The 19,853-nt window shown below is 38.4% G+C and overlaps 1 protein-coding gene across 3 annotated transcripts in view; it reads left to right on the top strand.

The window, feature by feature from the left end:
- The window catches only part of CPED1 (cadherin like and PC-esterase domain containing 1), a 140,396-nt gene that overhangs the window by 67,786 nt on the left and 52,757 nt on the right, over positions 1-19,853 (top strand). For all 3 annotated transcript variants that reach the window (XR_007379582.1, XM_048959060.1, XM_048959054.1), the window contains 4 exons: positions 1,462-1,529; positions 1,843-1,887; positions 3,724-3,910; positions 5,295-5,463. Coding sequence is in view for 2 of the 3 variants with exons in the window: in XM_048959060.1 (XP_048815017.1) it covers positions 1,462-1,529; positions 1,843-1,887; positions 3,724-3,910; positions 5,295-5,463 (469 nt within the window). In the remaining variant the exon portion in view is untranslated. The remainder of the gene's footprint in view (positions 1-1,461; positions 1,530-1,842; positions 1,888-3,723; positions 3,911-5,294; positions 5,464-19,853) is intronic.

Raw genomic sequence — 19,853 nt, 5'->3', positions numbered from 1 at the left:
CAGTGAGTAAAACAAACAGGGGGCAGCTCATACAAATGAACGTCCTTTCTTGCACAACAGTGTGTGGAGGAAAGGATTATGCTGCATCCAGGACCTCTGCCACTCTCTGACTGAGGGAAAGCTACGTAACTTCACCATTCCTCAGTCCTGCTGATGGAAGGAGCTTGGAGAAAGGAAAATGTGATGATGCTGATGACTGGAAAGCTAAGTCTTCAGCAGTGATGAGTACAGTAACCTATCTTTCTATAATACTACTTCTAAATATTAAATTTTGATACCTTACTGTAATTAAGTGAGCTATTATATGAGTCTTAATGTTTGATGATAAACACAGTCCTCTTACAGAATTGATGCACAGAGGTCATTAAGTTCTTTAGTAAGCTGGGCCCTTGCAGTGGTGATGGCAGCCACATTCATTTGGTCCTCTCTGGCTAAATGAAACTCTAACATTTTCTAGAGTTAAGACACCTTGTTTTGACCTTACAATTGCTTTGGGGAGATTGCAATACAAAAAGGAGCAGTGGAGAGAGAAAAAAATGCATTTGACAGGTGTTAGCCATTACCTCCTTGGCAAGAAGAAAGCAGAGTATTAAGTGACTTATAATGTGGAAAACAAACTCTCTATTAGTTTGTTGTCTCCTTTGAAAGAGGTCATGAATGTGCATGAAATAAGGGCGGTGTCTAGACAGTGCAAGATGTCAAAACTACATGTTCATGCACATACAAAGACACACAGATCTGCCAAGAGACAGCTGTTTTTTACCCCTTATCTCACTGAGATAATGCAGGAATCTGTTTCAGTATTTGACAGTTTGCCTTTTACTATGATGGACTTTAGTATTGTTTTCAGCAGTTCCTGGTGAAACATCAGAGTTGGCTGTTTGCACGGAACCTCCCCTGCCTATCACAGAGAATGACCTTGTGTCTTTCAGAATTCAAAGTGAGCGGGCAGTATTTGGGAATAAGCTTCCTTTATGAGGGCTTCTACAGGAAACACTGCGAGAAAAACATCTGAAACTGGATCCTTTTAAAAAAGCACCCTCTTAAAGGGTCATATCAGCCAGAGTTCAGTTCATGAACTAAGTTCACGTCTAACTTCAATCTCAAGCATATACAAAAAAGCAATATAAAACTGTTAAGAAATATGGCACGGGTTGTTTTATTCTCAGCTGTATCTACTCTGCCTTTTCCCAGCAATTTAAGTATTTTTTAGAAATTTATTTTTTATTTTCTTTCTCTTCATGGTGTATAAAATTATTTATTATGAAGTAAGTGTTTTCTATCACATTCATTCAGGTAGCATTACTAATTTTGGGAACAGGCATCCAGAAGCTACATCTTTCCACAGAGAATATCAAATTATCATCTGCCACGCATTGCCACATATAATTTTTTGAAAAATGTTCCATGAATTCTGTTTCTTCCACTAATGTAAAAATGTATCTGCTATTGAATTGACAGGAATTCTTCTCAAGAAAATGTGATTCCAAAGAAGAACTTTCATTTTCGCTTGTGGAAGAATCATGAAGGTATGGGATAAGAGTAAAACATTTCATATGGAATATGTCTTTCCTATTTTTAGTACTTCTGACAATATATATGATTTAGATTACACAATTTTGCATTCCAGCTGGAAGATCTTGACTTACTACATATAAACAAGCAATTTCTTCCTTATCTGCATAAGTGTTCTGCTGAGTTGATGAGCAGTGTTCTTGAGCCTAAAGCTAAATCTGACACTGCAAAGATTTTTTTAATGTAATTACCAAAATGAGAGCTCCTTTTGCCGTAGGATTGTGAATCAGGATTAGAAAATAAAATTTATGTTTCTGTTTCTTTCAGCATTGCGTTATGCCAGTAAGACTAAAGAAATTCAGTGCAGTTATGGTAAGTCGAGGGTTTTCTAAATCACTAGGAGGGAAGACACGATATTACCTGAACAAATTTCTTGCCTTTTTTTCTACATAACCCTTAAATGAATTGAGTGCCTGTAAGCTGTTACATAACAAGGGAATTTTAAGTAGAAATAATGTTTGTGAATTGCTCGGTAATTAGGCTGTTACGTTAAATAAGCCTCAAGTACAAAATTAAATGTTTCTATATATGAGTACTGTGCATATTCCAACACTCATTGATTCCCTGCTGTACTTCAGTAGACTTTGCTCCTCATTTACAAGAACTTTAGCATACATCTGTTTTTGTGGACTAGCTTTTTAGCTTGCATGGAGTTGAATCAGCCTTATATCAGGCCAGCTCTCATCTCGGTGATTTTAAATAACTGCTTTAGAGTAGAAGAGTTTTCTGAAGTGTTCTGCTTGTAGTGCTGCTGTCTGTACTAGCAACAGTGCTTTTTCTGCCTTCCTTACTGATGTATTATCTGAGGAATAATTTGCTTTTCAATGTGAAATAATTGCTTTGCAGAGGAGAGGCTTTTCTACTCGTTCAGCTACTTTTCCTCTCTGTTAGTGATTGTAACATGCTTCCAGGAGTGCCTGTGTCAGTCAGAGGCCAGGAATAGTTCATGGTTGGCTGTCATCACCATATGATTGGTTGCCATTTAATTTTGAAGTTATCTCAATTCATTTTATTTTGAAAATTTCTCCTCTGGTTTTAGCAATTAGTGACATAATCCCTGTAGGTAATGTGTAGAGTATCTGGGGAACAGTTTATGGTGCCATCAAGTCAGTATTTCTGTCAATTTATGAGTCTCTATTACCCTGCAAATCTAGCCCTGCCCTTTCTCTGGAACATCTCCCTTTACTTGCAAGATTACTGCAAGATTACTGAAATTGCAAGATTACTGAAATTGCCCTGTTTTGTCTCTGCAAGATTACTGAAATTGCCCTGTTTGCTTTCTTTAGTGTGCAACCGAGGCAGGAAAGACACAGAAATGCATGCATCCTTGTGAACCTTAAAAAAAAAAACAGTTTAAGCCACAAGATTAGTTCATATATTACAGAGAATTTTCTGGCTGAAGTATTTTCTCAAGTACCCAGTTTTAAACACATACTAGATAATATATGTGGAAAGAAAATTTTCAATACGTAATTGTTCTGTAAATCTGATTTCAATAGGTTGGATTAAAATATTTGTCACAGATGAGTTGCCAGCAAATGATTATTCTCAGGAGTCATTTGGCAAACACTACAGAATAAAAGATACATTTGAGCAAATAGGATCTGATTGTGGAGATTTTATAAACAAGAAAGTATTGGGAATTTTTTTATTTAGGAATTTTAATAAATCATGCTTCAAGCTGTACTACAAATGACCCCACGAGTCTAGATATCTCCATGTGACTTGTTCTTAGGTCTAACATACTTTGATTTTTATTGGCAATAACACATGTACATAAACCCTGTACACAGGCTGGTACCTAAGAAGGTTATGAATTTTGGCCTAACTTTTTTTCAAGTTCCATTTAAACAACTAGAGGCAGGATCTCGCAGAGCTAATCCTTGCATTTTCAGATGCTTATCGAGACTTAGAAGTTTGTGCCTCTGACTAGAGTCATTGGGCACTGAGTGACTAAAATCCCTCTAGGGCCTGAAAATGGCTCTCAAATGCCAGCCAGCAGGACTTTGCATCAGGATTATCAGTCTCACAGTGAGCAGGCAGTTAAAATCTTTCTACTGTGCATGTTATCAATCTGCCAGAAGTTGCATGTTACTTATAAATGTTCATACATTTCACTGTTTTTCCTTTGATGCCTTCTTGGAACAGATAAAGATACCCTATCTCATATCAGGCAGATCTTCACCAGTCCACAGCTGGACTTGAATCCTCAGTTTAACCCAAAAATCAAGGAGTACTATGCAGAAGTCCCATTTGACGTGGTAACAGTGAAGATTGGAGCAGAGCCTTCTAACTGTCAGTGCCAAGTCCACCTTGATGAGATGAAAGGACCAAGGTATTAGCAACAAAATAAATGTTTAAAAGCAAAAAGCGTTGTAAACTTTAGAAATATTGTTTTGCTTAGGTAAAGTTTGCTTAGGTAAGGTGAGAAATAGAGAAAATAAGTTCAGGTGTATACATTCAGAATGATCAATTTTTATCAGTATCACATTGTAAGGAACTGACATCAGGAAGAGTACCAGGTTGTCCAATCTTATTGAGAGATATAATGCTGGAGGACATGTGAGAGAGCAAAGTCATCAATAAATACCAGATTTGAGCACTCACCCACAATCATGTATGCTGTTTAATCATTTCTGTAGTCCTTCCTACAGTTTTGGGTTTCTCAGCCAGATTTATCACAAACAGCAGAATGTGTATCCAGTAGACATTTTGGGCCAGACCACCCTGCTTTTGGATACCAAGAGGGTCAAGAAGTGCATGTTTATCTGCACCAGGTGCTTTAGAACCTGAGGGCTGGCCTACATACTCAGTAGCCATTAGTAAAAGATTTCCTTGCTTAGCACTGAAGATTTAAAAGGGAAAGGAAGGAACAGTGATTCACTAAACTGGTTTTTCTTTATGGCACAAAATATTTATACAACACACTGCCTTTTGACTGACTGTGAAGCGGATACTTCAATTTAGAATGCTTGATAATAATAAGCCAATCAGTGCTGGTCTGTACAGTGGTTGTTGGCCTTATACCCAGTGTATTTCCTGTAATTTCAGTAAGAAATCAATCTTTGTTTATGATTGAAATGAAAGCTCCTGTAAAATTCTGTCATCCATCTTTGCAGTGTTTTAATATTAACAGTCATTACAACATATAGAGGCACTGTGAGGTAATGAAGGTCTGCAAAAAGTATGAGAGCTATTCCTTGCAAAAGGCAAACAGAATAGCCGTGTGCCCTTTGCACTGAAAAGTAAAAGCTCTGGATGAGCAGGCTCGGTCTTCTAGCATTCTCATTTCACTGCAATCAGAAGAACACAGTTGGGCTTTGTTTTTGTCTGGGATTCCATCATGTTTGGCTAGTGACAATTTCCTCAGACAGGTGATACTTTTTGTCTGATTTGTCTCCCTTTGGACTTCACTCTGGTCTTGGACCTGCCAGGAATTATTGTCCCTAGTGCCTTCATTCACAGATTTCCCATCAGAATTATCACTGCCACTGAAGTTGTTCTTGCAAAGTTTCACTTTCATTATTTTGTCTTCTTGAAGGAATTTTAAACTCTTTAGAGAACAGTGTGTGCTGTTTCTATGCAAAAACAAAGGTGTGGCAAAATAAACTTTTAGAAATAGAAGTCTCAAGGAGCAAGTTTAGCTGCCATACAATGCAGTGAAAATCTTTGTTTCTTCAGTGTTAATTCCACTTTCTTTCTTTTTTCCCCTTTTTCAGCATTGCTAACTACCCACTTGGCCTTGGATTGAACAAAATTGTTGTTCTTGTAACAGATGATTCGCAGCCCAGTCCTCAGGTTGTGAGCAGCTATAAAATCAAAATTTATCGAGAGGACCGCCCTAGTCTGCCTTTGTTTGATGACTATATGATTTGTGGTTTTGTGCAGGTATTGTTTCTCTTTTCATTTATTACACAAAATAATAGTGGATTTTTCTGGTTTCTCTGTATAGTGTCGGATTTGGTGAGATTAGAATCTGGGCTCTAATTGCTATAATTGTATGAAATACAACATTTACACAAGTTTTTCAGTATAAAATTGACCTGTTACAGTCAGCATGCCTTTGAGAACTCTAGGTTAATCCTTTCTTCAGTCAGCCAAAGATTACCCATCAGAGAACTTGCAGGAAAACCATCACAGTACTATGTGATGGGGCAGACTGGACTTTCTGTACCTGTCTATCTGTGGCACTGGAGCTGTGGAAATTCTTTTACCACAAAATGTTAGATGTTGGCACATTTAACACTGTTCAGGACAAATGATGCTAGAAAATTTATGATTTAAAAGTGGTTATTCTAACAGCCTAACAGACACAATGGAAAATAAACATGCAGAAGCACAAAACACTTGCTCAAAGGAAGAGACAATTTCTGCTTAAATCCCATTTATCCAAACGTAAGTTTGGGTATACAAATAAATTACTCCTAGCAAATGACAATCTTTAGGAAACAGTGGGTCTGCTGAGTGAAAACAAAGTGTGAGAGTCTGTCCCATAGGTCTTAGGAGGGGACTGTGGGAAGCTGAGATAGACACAAAATTGGAATTAAAAAATGAAAGAAAGGAACAGTGAAGCTTCCAGTTACTTTCACTATGGTGATAACAAAATTCTTCGGGAAAAAAAGAAAACCTGGAGGATAGCTCTATTTTCATTTTCCAGTTTCTTTCTGTATACTACAGAAGTTACTTTTGGTGGGCAAAGTCTGAGCATTTTAAGCGACGGATCAGATTAATAAGTTCAGGGTTTTTTTTAATTGTGAAGAAACAAGCAGTGGAATTTACAACAAGAACCAATGATATTATAAATGTTGATGGACAATAATTATCTCAATCTGTAAATCAGAACTGTCAGATAAGATATATGTAGCAGTCACAGCCTTCTGACTGCTGATCTGCCTACCTGATTGTGATGAGTCTAGTACCACACTACCCATTTATTGACTCTTCTCTCAAAATTAACGTACAAACTTAAAAGGTCAAGGACCATCTTTTTGTTCTTTGTACTGGCTCACTACTAGATCTAGTAGTTGCTACAGTAAAACAAGCAATAATTAAAGCATGTAATGCCTGTGATTTCTGTTCACATGTACAGCAACTAGCCAGATATCTTGAGTGTGTGTTACTAGGAGCAGAACTCAGCATCTAACCTTATTGAATTTCATGACATTGATGATTGCCAATGCTTCAATGTACCTAGGACCCTCTGAAAGGCTTCTGTCCCTTGAGAGAGCCAGCAGCACCTCCCAGTTTGCCATCATCATTGAACAAACTGAGAATGCATTCTACTCCTGCATCCAGGTCACCAATAAAAATGTTGAACACAACCAGCCCTAGAATTGAGCCAGTAGTGACAGGCCACCAATCAGATGTGAGGTCCGCTGTTAAGCCACTTCATCAAGCAGCATGTAGCTGTTCATGTCACAGTTGGACAATCTGTCCATAAGGGTGCTGTGAGGGACAGCATCAAAGACCTTACTAGAATCCAGGACAATTATATCCAGCACCTTCGCTTCATGCACTGAGTGACCTTATCATAGGAGGAGATCAAATTACTTAGTCAGGACTTTCTCTTTGTGAACCCATTTAGATATCACCTGATAAAAGCTTTGTTCTTCAAATGCCTTTCAGCAGCATCGAGGATAATTTTGTCCATAATTTTTCCAGGGGCTGAGGTCAGGCTAACAGATCTGTAGTTTCCCGGGTCTTCTCTCATGCCTTTTGTAGATGGATAAAACGCTGGCTAGCTTCCAGGAGAGTATCAGTAAGCTGAGCACTAATAGAAAAACACCCTGTCTGAGATGATGTGAGGAAAGCCCCTCTTGTCACCCAATTTAGAATGGCATATCTAGATGTAGAAAAAGGAATTCAACATCTTGCACATCCTCCCACACTAGAATTTACACTGTTGTTAAGGTTTTATGATAGCATTTATGAGACTGAATATGAATCTTTGAAGCACTGTCAAGGTAAAGAGATCTAGAATGATAAAAATGAAACATTTTAGAAGTTACTTTTGATTGAGCTTAGTTTACTGCTCATCTTGAATAACTGCTCTCTAATTAAACATAATTGTTCAGAGCTAGGGAGGACTCAAGGAGTTTAGAGTAGAAATGAGATGAAAAGCATTCTTGCGGTATCTAATGAAAGCTCTGAAGATACAGTATGAGATTCTAAATTAACATTTTTTTAGATATGTTAAAGGTAAACTTATCAGAGAGCACATTTCAAAAGGCTGGAGCTGGTGATAGACATGACATTCTGAAACACTCAAAAGCATTGTCCTTTTCCATATTTACTACATCAGTTTCCTGCCTTTTACTTAGAGTGACAGTTTCTATCAGTTGAACGCTCACTTCTTAAATGGCATAATTGCACTCTGCATTTCATACCAGTGAACATCACGGGCTCTTACAAGGGGGGCTAATGCAGCCTGATCAATGGCATGAGTGCTTGTTCTGTTAGTAACAAGACACCTGTTTTAGGAGCAAAAGGATAAATACAGCGTGAACTGATGGAGTCTCCATTGGACACTTGACTAGGCACAACTGGGATCACACATCGGGAGAAAAAGGACACTAACAGTGGTGTGGTCTTTCTCACAGAAGGCTTCAGTTAAAATTCTAATCCATAGACTTTTTGCCTGACTTTCTTTTATGTTTAATCCCATTAGGATATTCAGGTTTCACTGCAAGCTGATACTATAAGGAAAGTTACCATAAAAAGACAGAGTGTGGGATGTTGTTTCCAGTCTTCTAACAATTCCCATGCAGTTGAATAATCCTGGATTAATATCAAGGCTATTGAATTAAGAAGTGTGTGGTTCCAAGCCTTGCAGCCTCTAAAAGGAAAAAAAAGTATTGTCCTGTCTCCTTTTTGATAGTAGCTGTAATGTCCTCGTTAAAACCAGATTAGTTGGGAACAAATTGTGGCATCACCATAGCACCTTCAGTGACTTTCATTACCTTTCATTATGTATTCTGTGTTCTGACAGTATTGCTGGGGCTGCATGTGGAACGGTTGTTGGTTGGTGCTTTAACTTAATTTTACAGAACTGTTGGCAGTGTTCAAAATAAGTGTTCTTGAAAGAGGAGGTGCCATTTAATTATCCTCTATGAAGCTGCAATACCAAGACAGATGTAAGAAAGCAGAAAAAAGCAGGATATCAGCATTACACTCAAGTGAAAGATTCCAGAGCTACTTACACACACTATCAGAAAGAACAGACTATTTTATTCATTCTTGCAGAGCCCACTGTCTTTAAAACACAAGATTTCAATATACCTCATTTGAAAGGTATGAATATTATGTCTTTCATTGCTACTCTGTCCAGCTTGGGTCATTGATAGTAACTCATGATGTGTTTGGGGAACCTTGTTTGGCACTGTGAACATTTGTAGCTGTCATATCTCGCTATCACATGCTATTTGTGTGTATATTTTAGTAATACAGTTAATAATTTTGTTTTGCATTCATTATGAGAGATCGGTAGAATTATATTTCTAGCCACAGTGTGTATTATCTGCTTTGTACGTTTGCATAAAACTTGCAAAAGCACCTTCCAGAATCAGTCCAGTGCAGTGTGTGTTTTAAGGATGTTCAGCCTCTTCTACAGATTTCTCACGTCTGAGAGAAAGAAAATACGATAGAATAGCTTTAAATCTTGTCCTCATCAGGACAGGTTTGAATCACATTTGTCTCTTCTACAATTCCTATCTGTTGCATTAGATTCTGTGTGACCTCCATGATGAACCACACATCTCTTCTATTCTTAGTGCACTGTGGATGCTTTGTGCAGACTTTTATTTTTTTGCAGTACTCACTGTGGTAGCAGTCAACCTTCTTGGCAGTGCTGCATTCACGTCACTATAAGACATGCAGAAGGTGCTTCTCTTGAACTGAATATACAGCCAAATCATATCAGCAAGTAGATTTTATCTTACTTGCAAAGTCAGCTAATTTCCCCTTCAGACAATAAAAGAAAATAAAAGAAAATCCATTATATGTGCAGTCACGCATTGCATTCCTTAGTCTTCTCAGATCTAGAGCTAATCAGGTTTTTTTCCAGTATTCTTAATGTTTTCAGAAAACAACAAGAAAAATACCCTAAACTTTAAAGAAATTACTTTGAGCTCTCTCTTTTTCTTTTGCTGCTCCTTTTTAAAAAGCATTGTTTTTACAGCATATATTTTCTTCAAAAGAATGTTCTTCAATTAAAAGGAAATTTCTTACTCAAGATGTCAGTGTAACTGTTAGTCTAGAGATCTTAGCTATCATTGGATTCCATAGAAAGAGAGGCTGGGCAAGAAAAAGTCACTCATTCATAGGACTGAAATACTCAAGCCACGTTTAAATTTTCTTCAGAAACAGTGATGGGAGAATAGTATGGCAGTCATCTTTCTAGGAGTAATGCCAACTTCAGCATTCCTTCCTTGCCTGCAGCTATGCATGAACCAGATGGAAGACCTTTCTTAAAAATTATTTTTAATGGACTAGTTTCTAGGATAAGATTCCCAGTCTTACCGTGTTAGCATAATGAAGGGATAGGAGCAACTGGATCCAGAAGAGTGGCAGTGGCTGTGTTAGATCAGCGTTTGCTTTGTCCAGGAAAGAAATTCACATCCATATGGGGTTTAAAGCTTTTATGAGTGAAAAGTTACAGCTGTACGGAGAAAACCAGAGATCTGACTTTAAATAAACAGGAGCTTCATATCCAGAAACTGTAGATGTGATTTGCTGTGTGAAAACACTCAAAACACTAGAACTACATTTGTGTTGCTATTAATCTATTGAATAAAGCATAAATGAGTTTGTTTTCCTTTGTTATTTTGTTTTTTGTTTTTTGTTTTTTTTTTTGTATGCCTGTAACTGTTCACTAGGAAATGCAGAGTAGTTCTCATATAAACTTGAGGAGCAAATACATAGCAAACAATGCATTGTTAAATTGCAGGTATTTCAGATGGAAGCCCCCCAGTATTTAGAAAATTAATACACAGAGACTGACATAAATTATATCTTCATCTTCATCTTCATCTCCTATATATCAACATGGCTAAATTAATTTAAAGGGAGAAATTCCAAATTACACTAATGGAGAACGTATCTTGAGAGAAATTAGGTATTATAAGCAATGTATGTGAGTGATTTCACTTGCAGAAAAGCTGCTGAAATTGTTAGTAATTTTCCTAAATCCACGATCAGACAACAGCTCACAAAAACCTAAAAAACACTGGAAAATTTTAAAACATGTAAAGATAAGAGATGTATAATAATTTACAAGCAGAATATTTACAAGCAGCTAACGTAATAACTCAACTTGCTGCACCAGTGCATTACATGATGTTATGGTGTGGAATACTTTTAACCAAAAATTATAAAACCATGACAACCTAAAAAGTGCATTTTAAAAGATATAAAAGGTGGAGGTTTAAATACTAAATACGGCAAGCTAATTTCCAAGTAGAGTTAATTTCTGTGTACATCAGAACAAAACGTTTTGTACAGTCAGCATTTTCTGACTGTCAACATCTATGCCATTGGGGAAAGAAGGCTTGCCACATTTTCTTAATTATAAGAAAGACTTTTGTGTTGATTTAAAGTATTGCTTTGTGGATGACTCAGAGGAGCAATTAACCATGATGGATCTTCTCTGCATTTCTGCTATTCTGTGCTGAACTCCTTTTGGATCTCAGAACCAGAGATGTGGCTGTTAGGCTGGTATGTTGGTCAGCAGCCAGTATCTGCTGCTTTAAAGGGAGGTCTGGAAAGCTCAACCGAGCAGAGATCTGTCTCCTTCGGGGAATTAATGTAATACCATTAGATTTTCTTTTTATAAATCAAGCTCACTTCCTTCACTGACATAGTTATATATAATATATATAATCTGCACCATCATCTGTTAATCATTGGTTCTTGCAGTTTCTGTTCCCTGTCAGACAACTGCTGTGCTCTGAACAAATTGGAATAAGGTGGGAAGAGCCAGAAAAAGGATCAATATGGCTGTGCTTCAATGTAAGTGTCTCTTTCTCTAGACACGGAATGAAATTTTGCTTCAGAGCTTCATCCAGTACCTCCAGTACAGGCTGTGCCCAGCTAGGACTATCATCACAGCCTCCAGCATTTTAGGGATGCCACATTGCAGAGCCCACATTTGTAGGCTTAAGTCCATCATGGCTCTGGCTGCCTGGAGAAAAGCATATAGTCTCGCTTTTTAATGCATTTTGCCTGTTTTCTCAATTTGATATTAGCTGTGCTTATTTTTCTTTCTGTAACTAGGTCCTGCTTAACATATGGCACCAGATTAATGCCAGATGCCTTCCAGGAAGCTTCTCCAGAAGTATCAGGCAGAGAGCAAAGAGGGTGTCTGTTTCCATGCAGCAGCTACATTTGTCATTGTTATGATGGTTTGTACATGGGAAATGGTGTGTTACACAGATCGCTAGTGGACAACTTGCCAGCAGGGCTTTTAGGCAAGACACGTGAGTGCTGGTTTAGTGATTCAGAAGTTTTGAGCTGATTATAACTGAGATCATGGAATCATAGAATGACTTGGACTGGAAGGGGCCCCAAAGATCACCAAGTTCCAACCCTCTGCCTGTGGCAGAGCCACCAACCTCCCAATCTGGTACTAGACTAGGCTGCCCAGGGCTGCATCCATCCTTATCTTGAACACCTCCAGAGACAGAGCATGATATTAACAAACTCATTGCATTTATGATCCTTTTCAGAGGAAGTACAAGGTTGCTACAGTAATTCACCCCTTAAGAGATACTATTTTTGGCAGCTTTCAGCCTTCTTTTTTTTTCTGTTTCCTTTTGTTGGGCAACAGTCTTGTAGTTAGAAGCTTCTTAAATGAGAAGTGATCTCACTCTTAATTACCACTCAGTTTACTGACACCAACCTCTGCAAAAGATTTAATAATTCCTTTTTCTGCATGTTTGCAGCTTAGCGCAGCCTTCCTACAAACATCCTGCCATCCTAGGAACTCATTTAGGTGAATCCTGATTTGAAGGGTTATTTTGCTATTATACTGCCATAGAAGAATGCTAGTGTATAATTATGGGAGGAACAAAATTGTAAAAGATAAACTTCAAAGACCTTAAAGAGCAATTCTATTCTCACGTGTTCAGACTGTTCTCTCCCTTTATACAATTATTTATGTCATCTCATGGGCATGCATAATACTCTAAAGATACAGAAGATGAAGATCTTCCCAGGAGCCCGCTGAATAGATAGATATTCATAATTGCATGACTACAAATGGTAGGGAGCCAAATTATGACCAGTATAATTGCAAATGCTGAGCAAGATCCCACTGGTGCTGGTGGGGTGTGTGATTGGACATTGTAGCCTGACAGATGTCTTGCAATGCCTGCTCTCAAGGGTGCTGCAGGAAGGGAGATGCAGAGGCAGACACAGTGCTGTAGAGGCAAATGCTGCAGATACAGTGCTTTCTCCAAACCAATCAAAGACTGCTAGGACAGATTGGACTTCACCAAGGGTATTTTGATTCCATGCCTTTAACCACAGGATTGAAATGTCTTTTTAAATAATAGCAGCGAGCCATTGTGGGTGAATGTGAAAAGAGACAGACAGCAATAAATGCTGGGTAGGCAATTCAGCTCCTGGGAGACTACAGTTCTCTGGAAAAGCTGATCAAAAAGTTGGTTTTGTATAACTCTTCTTAGTTATAGGGTTTTTGTTTATTTTAAGCTATCAGCCAATCATCCCCCATATTTGCAGTAGATTTTTGCTTACAGTCCTTTTTTGCTGTTAATTCAGATGATTTTGTTGTGACATAGGCCCAGTAACCAATTCCATTCTGCTAGATAACTGGTAGCAGCAATTTTCACAGAAAGCTTTGTGCAATACAGACTTCTATGTGCTTATTTCTCTTTCCTCTTCCTGCTCTCCACAGGGATTCTTCCCTGCAGTTCTGTGTTGTGGCCCAGCAAGTGCAGGAGAGCTATGTTTGAGTCACTCCAGCCTGAGGCCATCCTGATGGCTGAGTTCTTGGGGGGATCCTAGCCCAACCTGACCACCTACAAAAAGGTCACTCCTATCTAACTGCCTCTTGCCTGCAATAATCTACTGTTGGGGTCAGACCCTGAGCAGACAGAGGCATACAGCCCTGAAACCTTCACGTAGGGTGCTAGAGATTAGCAGCTGGCTCTGGGCATTCTCCTGCTCAGCATCTGGATCTCCAAGTCACCTAATGAAATCTCTTGAGGTCTCTGGAGAGAAGCCAGCAATTCCCCTGCAGATACTTAGGGACTGTTTAGAAGCCATTGTTTGCCCTTGGTTGCACTGGAAACATAGCAAATTCAGAATCTAGGCCATATTTTTTCTGTGCTTCCATTTCTATATAAGATATTCTGACAAAGACTAAAGTCTCTTTATGAGCTGTATGCATATGAGAGCCACAAGTATGAGTTAAGCATTTCTTCTTTCCTAGCTCCAGAAAGTGCAATGCTATGTTTAAAAGTACAGTAATAGAAGGAACTGGGGAGAAAGGAAAGGTCCTCCAAGGTTTCGGAAACACTGCTGAGGTATGTAGCTTATATTTGGGGTAAATGGCCACGTTGGTGTTAGTATTCTGTCAGTGTACCTGATTCACAGAGAGAAAGTTCATGAATGACTAACGCTGTACACAGAGTTTTACAGCTGTGATCAGAATGCCAGATTGTTAGCTGCAGACAAATCACTATATGCACATGGGCAAAGTTTTTAGAAGGTAATCACAGTAACATTATTGTGTGTTGCACGTGTGACTGATTACTTTTTAATATATAAATGGTCATTGCAGTTTGTACTGGAGCAAAAGCCATTTTTACAATATGCATAGTAGTAAAGGAAAAGAAAAATACCCTTAATCCTAGTTCTTTGAACACTGAAAAAAAGACTGCCATTGACTTTAATGTTCTTTGGATCTGGCCTTACTAGTCTCATTTCACTAGTGTTAATTAATACGATCTGGGCTCAAAAATGAGTCTGCAGAGAAAGTAGTATGCCTGCATATGCATCTCCAGAAAAAATAGCTGTGCTGCAGGCAAGGCATGGCAAAGCAAAGGGAGGTGCACAAATCAGCTGTACAGTACAACGGAACAAAGGAGACTGAAGTGATTTATTGCTGGGCTGTGTAAAGGCTATCAGCTCTTCAGGCTGTTTACTCCCAAAGATTTGAAATTCAAATCTTATTTCCTTGTAGTATGTTGTAAAGAGGATGTGACAGGATTGAAATGCTGTCATACGTTTCATGGTCCAACGTAATGGTTTGATCTGTTCTGACCAGCTCTCACTGAAAGAGCAAAGATGCTGTGGCACCACAAGTGGATATCTTCCTCTGTCTGCCAGACAAATGCGGGCAAACAGGATAATACCTTGCCTCTGTTAACACTTGAAACAAAATTGACGAAGTGTATAAGTGTATGAGTTGATCTTTGAGATCTGGGACTGTCCCAGACAAAATAGGAAATTTGGTCAGCCTTGTTTAGAGGTATGAGAGATGGTAAGCTTTGTGGACTGGAAAATCAAAGAAGTATTTAGCCTAATGCATGTCTCTCTAAAATCAGTCTGAAGCAGTAGTACCTACTTCACAGGAGCCATGATTGTACTCAATGGTCCTTGGGGTCCCTTCCAACCCAAGCCATTCTATGATTCTGTGATTCAATTGAAAACTTGTGGAAAGTCAAAATCCAACTTCCTTTCTAAGAGCTGAAGAGGTAAACAAGGCGATCAGTGTTTGTGACTTTACTTTGTTCCTAGGTAGTTTCTTGTTGTAGAATGTTCTCAACTGAGATCCAAAATGCACTTTTGTGCTCCTCATCTGGCTAATTCAGATTCTTTTCTGTTTAGAGTTATAAATGTATAAAACAGTCTACCTTGTTTAGACAGGGTGCTGGTATTAGTCTATGCTATGCACACATAAGACAGTGAAAGCTTATTGTGTTTAATTGGTCTGGCTTTATGCTTATTTGACATCTTGTTAAAAAGCAGTAAAATAAATCACTGAGAAACATTTACTGTGAAAGACAAGTCTAAAACTAGAAGCAGACACTTCTGCCAGTCAGGAAACCAATCCTCCACTGCTCTTGTTCCTTTCAGGATCAAGGTAGATAGAAAACACAATTCCCAGTATAAGACAAACAAGAGACTCACTTTCCTTTGGGAGTATCTTCACTGAGAAAGTCAGCTTTACAGTATATATCTATTGTTATTTCTGAGGCCGTAAGATTGTCTGCATCCTACAGAGAACTGTTATCCTCTTCTCCCATCCTTCTGCAGTTTGTGTTTCAAAGCTGAATTCCAGGGCATTCACTATTGACAGTTCAATTACTCTATTATTATCACTTTGCTTCAAATGCTGCTGTGAGATTCATCAGAAAATGTGAAATAGCCCGTTGAATTTTCCCCTTGATGATGCCACAATAGATGTGAAAGAAGAGCCTTCAGAGTGAGGCTTCCTAAGTGTTAACAGATCATAAAAATTGGCACCAACTGTTGTGCCGAGTATCATAATCTGCAAGAGGAGGGCCAGCAATTCCACAGCGATGAGAAGAGAGCGCTTGGTGTTTGAGCTGTGGTCACATTTGCCTTTCAAGTCATTTCTGCCCCCATAACGCACTTTGTGGGAGAAGAAAGCTAATGCAGCTGCCTTTGCTAATCAGTCAGTAGGACCCAACCCCTCTGGGAGGCAGGCAAAGGCAGATACCTACTGAGACACACAATCCTTGCTGATTAACAGTGAAAGCTGGTAAAGTTACTCTCTAAGACTGTCTGGCCCATCAGCTACAGAAATGTAATTTAGATGATTATCTACATGCCCATTAAACCTTGTGACCCATTGCTAGTCTGTTTGAAGTTTGCCTGCTTAAACTTGCTAATAGGAAGAATAGAAGGATTAACTCAGAGGTCATGAAATAAGAGAGCAGTAAAGATGACAAAAAAGGCAGAGGAAAACTTCCTACTGTGTGTATTTAGTAAAGAAAAGGATCCACGTCACCACAGCCATCTCAGCAGATACTGTTACTTTACTAAGCAAGCAAACCATCTGGAACTCAGGCCATTTAATAGTTTTTTAATGTTTCCCACCTATTTTGTTTAGCTGTACAAAACAAGCAAGCTACCTGCATGATAAAGGTTATCAAGTTAGGTGTTTCCAGAACAGAATGCAAATGTTGTAAAAGAGCATAGAACAACTGATGTGTGATAAGTGTTTCTAATTTTGCTCAGGGTTACACTGCACAGATATAAATCAGGAAGCACTTAAGTTAAATCAGTCACCATAGAGTAATTGGAGTCAAATCAGCATTGAGGCCAGCCTTGTTCCATGTTGGGTAGAGACCTCTATCTATTACAATTGCTTGTGAACTTAAAGATGACTGATGGAAAGTTGATCCGGTTAATCTGTTTTTTGAATTAGTCAAATTGAAATACATAGAAAAACTCATAATGATTCTGATAGATGAGTCACAAGATGCTGCAAAAATTTGGTGACCAACTAAAACTAAGTTTATAATGAAAAGGTGGGATTTATTTCAGGCAGCAGAATGCAAAGTGCCAGTACCTCTGTAAGGGCATGGGGAAAGGCTCAGACTGATACTGAGAGAAAATGAGCATGACCTTTACAAAATTCTGAAGTTCACATACTACTTCTGCATATACTGTTCCCCTTGCAGTGAATCCTTGTCCTTTAGCTGAAGGAAAAGTCAACATACTTGCAGAAAAATAGTGGCAGGGGGCACTTTTCACTTTATTTCAAAGAGGACAAAACTGATGTGGAGTTCTTTAGGTCTTGTGGTGTGAGGTCTCTGTATTAAGAATTACTGCAATAATTTTTGCAGATTTATTTTATTTTTAAATGTGATCTTTGATGATACAATTAAATATAGTTTTGCTTCTCATTTCATTTTATTTTGTTGAATTAAGCACACTTACCGGTTGGAATCTCGGTACATCCCAAGCTCCTTTCACTCACACATGTAACTATATAAAGGGGAAAGAAATATACTATTGGGGAAAAAATGAAGCAGTATCTAGCGCAGCAGCAATTACTTTTAGTACTCAGGAGTTTGATTTTCTGAATTTTCATAGTCAGTATCTTTGGCAGGTACTGGAATCTTGGACACGCTGATCTGAATCTGATGCCCGTGCTTTGAAATGAAATGCATCAATGTTAAATTTCCACCCTAAGCATCACATTAAAGCTGCCTTGCATCTTAATCTGGCTAAAAGTGACAAGCCTTAGTGTTGATCATAATTGCTGTATTCAGTCAGGAACAGTCTGCAATCATGTGTTGACCACACTGGCAGTGCTCCTGACCTTGAAAAATACATTTTTGCAAAAGGTTTAGGAAAGCAAATGTCTATTCCTTAGTCTTCCATTGAGAGGCATGTGCTCAGCTGCTTACTACCAGACTGCTTTGGAGTCCAGAAGTTATTCATAAATCTCTTTCCACCCATGTTGTCTGAAAAATAAAGTAGATGCCAATATCTTCTGGGAAGCCTTGTAGAAAACAGATCAAAGGCTTCTGGAGTTTATTTAAGAAAGGCCAGTTGTGAGTGGCTTAGTGTCTGAGCATGGCATGAAAAGTGAAACAGCCATGACAATGAAGCACCAGAAGTCCTCTGGGGTTCAGTGAAGAATTTGAGTAGTATGTGGTGCAGGTGGGCCAATGTCTCATGCTGTCATTTTGTTGCTCCTTTAATTGCAAACTGAATGTTGTGCCCTATGTCTAACCCTTAGAAAGAAAAACAAAATTTCTCAAGCCAATAGGATATAGAGTTTTTCATTCAAATAGTGGTTAAATACTGAATTTCATCTTTTCTAGGTCATTTTGTGTGAAGGATCTATGAATCTGTGTGATTTACTTGACTTGTAGTCAGTGTTATAGCTGACCTTTTTAAGTAAATTTACTTCAGTAAATCAGACCCTTCAATGTATCCCTGGTTATTCCAGGGTTATTTCTTGTTAGAATTATCTTTTTTGTTTATGCCTACAATTCCTTTGTACTGCAGAATGTCCTAATTTGTACAATACATGGAGATAGCTGCAACATCCCCCCAGTCTTACGTGTGATAGGTTGGAATTCAAGTAGAACATGGGATTAAGACTGCTCCCAGTCAGACCTCCTAACCTAATTCCTTGTGGGAAACAAAGTGCTTCAGCAGGGAAGTTCAGTCTTTGTCAAACTAAGCACACCCCGTCCCTTAAGAAATGGATATTTTTAAACTCCTGACAAAACAATGAATACCATTCTCGTGTGTTTCAAGATAAGACTAAGATTGCACATGGAGGTACATGGTATCTGATTGTAAAAGCAAAATAGGTTTCATAATGCTTCACTGGAGAAACATGCAAAGTAGTTGAAAATTTCTGTCTATTGATCTGAGTGCCCACTTTGCCGCTTATTTTTAGGAATAGGGGGGATAGAAAATGACAGGTATCAGGAGTGGAAAAGATCAAACCATGGCCTTTATTAGCAATGAAGTCATTTTAGAAGAGCTGAAGAAACTTTCTAGAAATTTCCAAGTGGAAAGGATCCAGAGAGAAAGGGAGCAGAACTCAACAGATATCTCACGTCTGTCTGTATCACATCTCACTCCAAACTGCTGATCCCAAAGAGAATGGGACTGTGACTACTGACTGTTTCCATTGTGCTATTCCTTTTCTAGTCCAACAGCCCAGTGTTTTTCACAGTTCCACATTTCCACAGTTCCAGATTAAAAATTAAAAAAGAGGTTGGAGAAAAAAAAATGTTCTAGGTATAATTTGCTTTTAATTAAAAACATTCGTAAGTAAAATAACCATTTAGTTTGCTACAATAGCATTGTCAAAAGCTTGATAGAAAGATTAGAGGATTTTCTTTTAGTGTTCACTGCTGCTTTATTTTTGAGACAAACCTTTAACACTTCGGAATTCTATTGTGAAAGAGGGTGGATTGATAAAAATGGTTTCTGATGTTACCAAAGATCTCTGAGAGCTGCCAAGTAAATTCTAGGCAAAATGGAATGCTGACAGAATGCAGGAGCTGAGCAACAATATGGTGACAACAAAAAGACCCAGAAAATACTTGGGGAGTATGACTTGATGAGGTTTCAGATGGAAAACATGAAGATTTAGTGTGTTTTTCTTCAAGGAGGTATGCACGCTTAACTTCACGTACTGTGGACATTTCCAGTGAAGTCAGTGGGACAACTTGTTTTGAATAATACCATATGTCTTCATCTTTGCAGGCTCAAAGTAGAATTTGTTAAGTCTGGGAAGTGTATAATTGCATCCATGC

Source organism: Lagopus muta, chromosome 1, assembly GCF_023343835.1.
Source record: "Lagopus muta isolate bLagMut1 chromosome 1, bLagMut1 primary, whole genome shotgun sequence".
Lineage (NCBI taxonomy): Eukaryota > Metazoa > Chordata > Aves > Galliformes > Phasianidae > Lagopus > Lagopus muta.
This window is presented reverse-complemented; position numbering and strand designations above follow the sequence as displayed.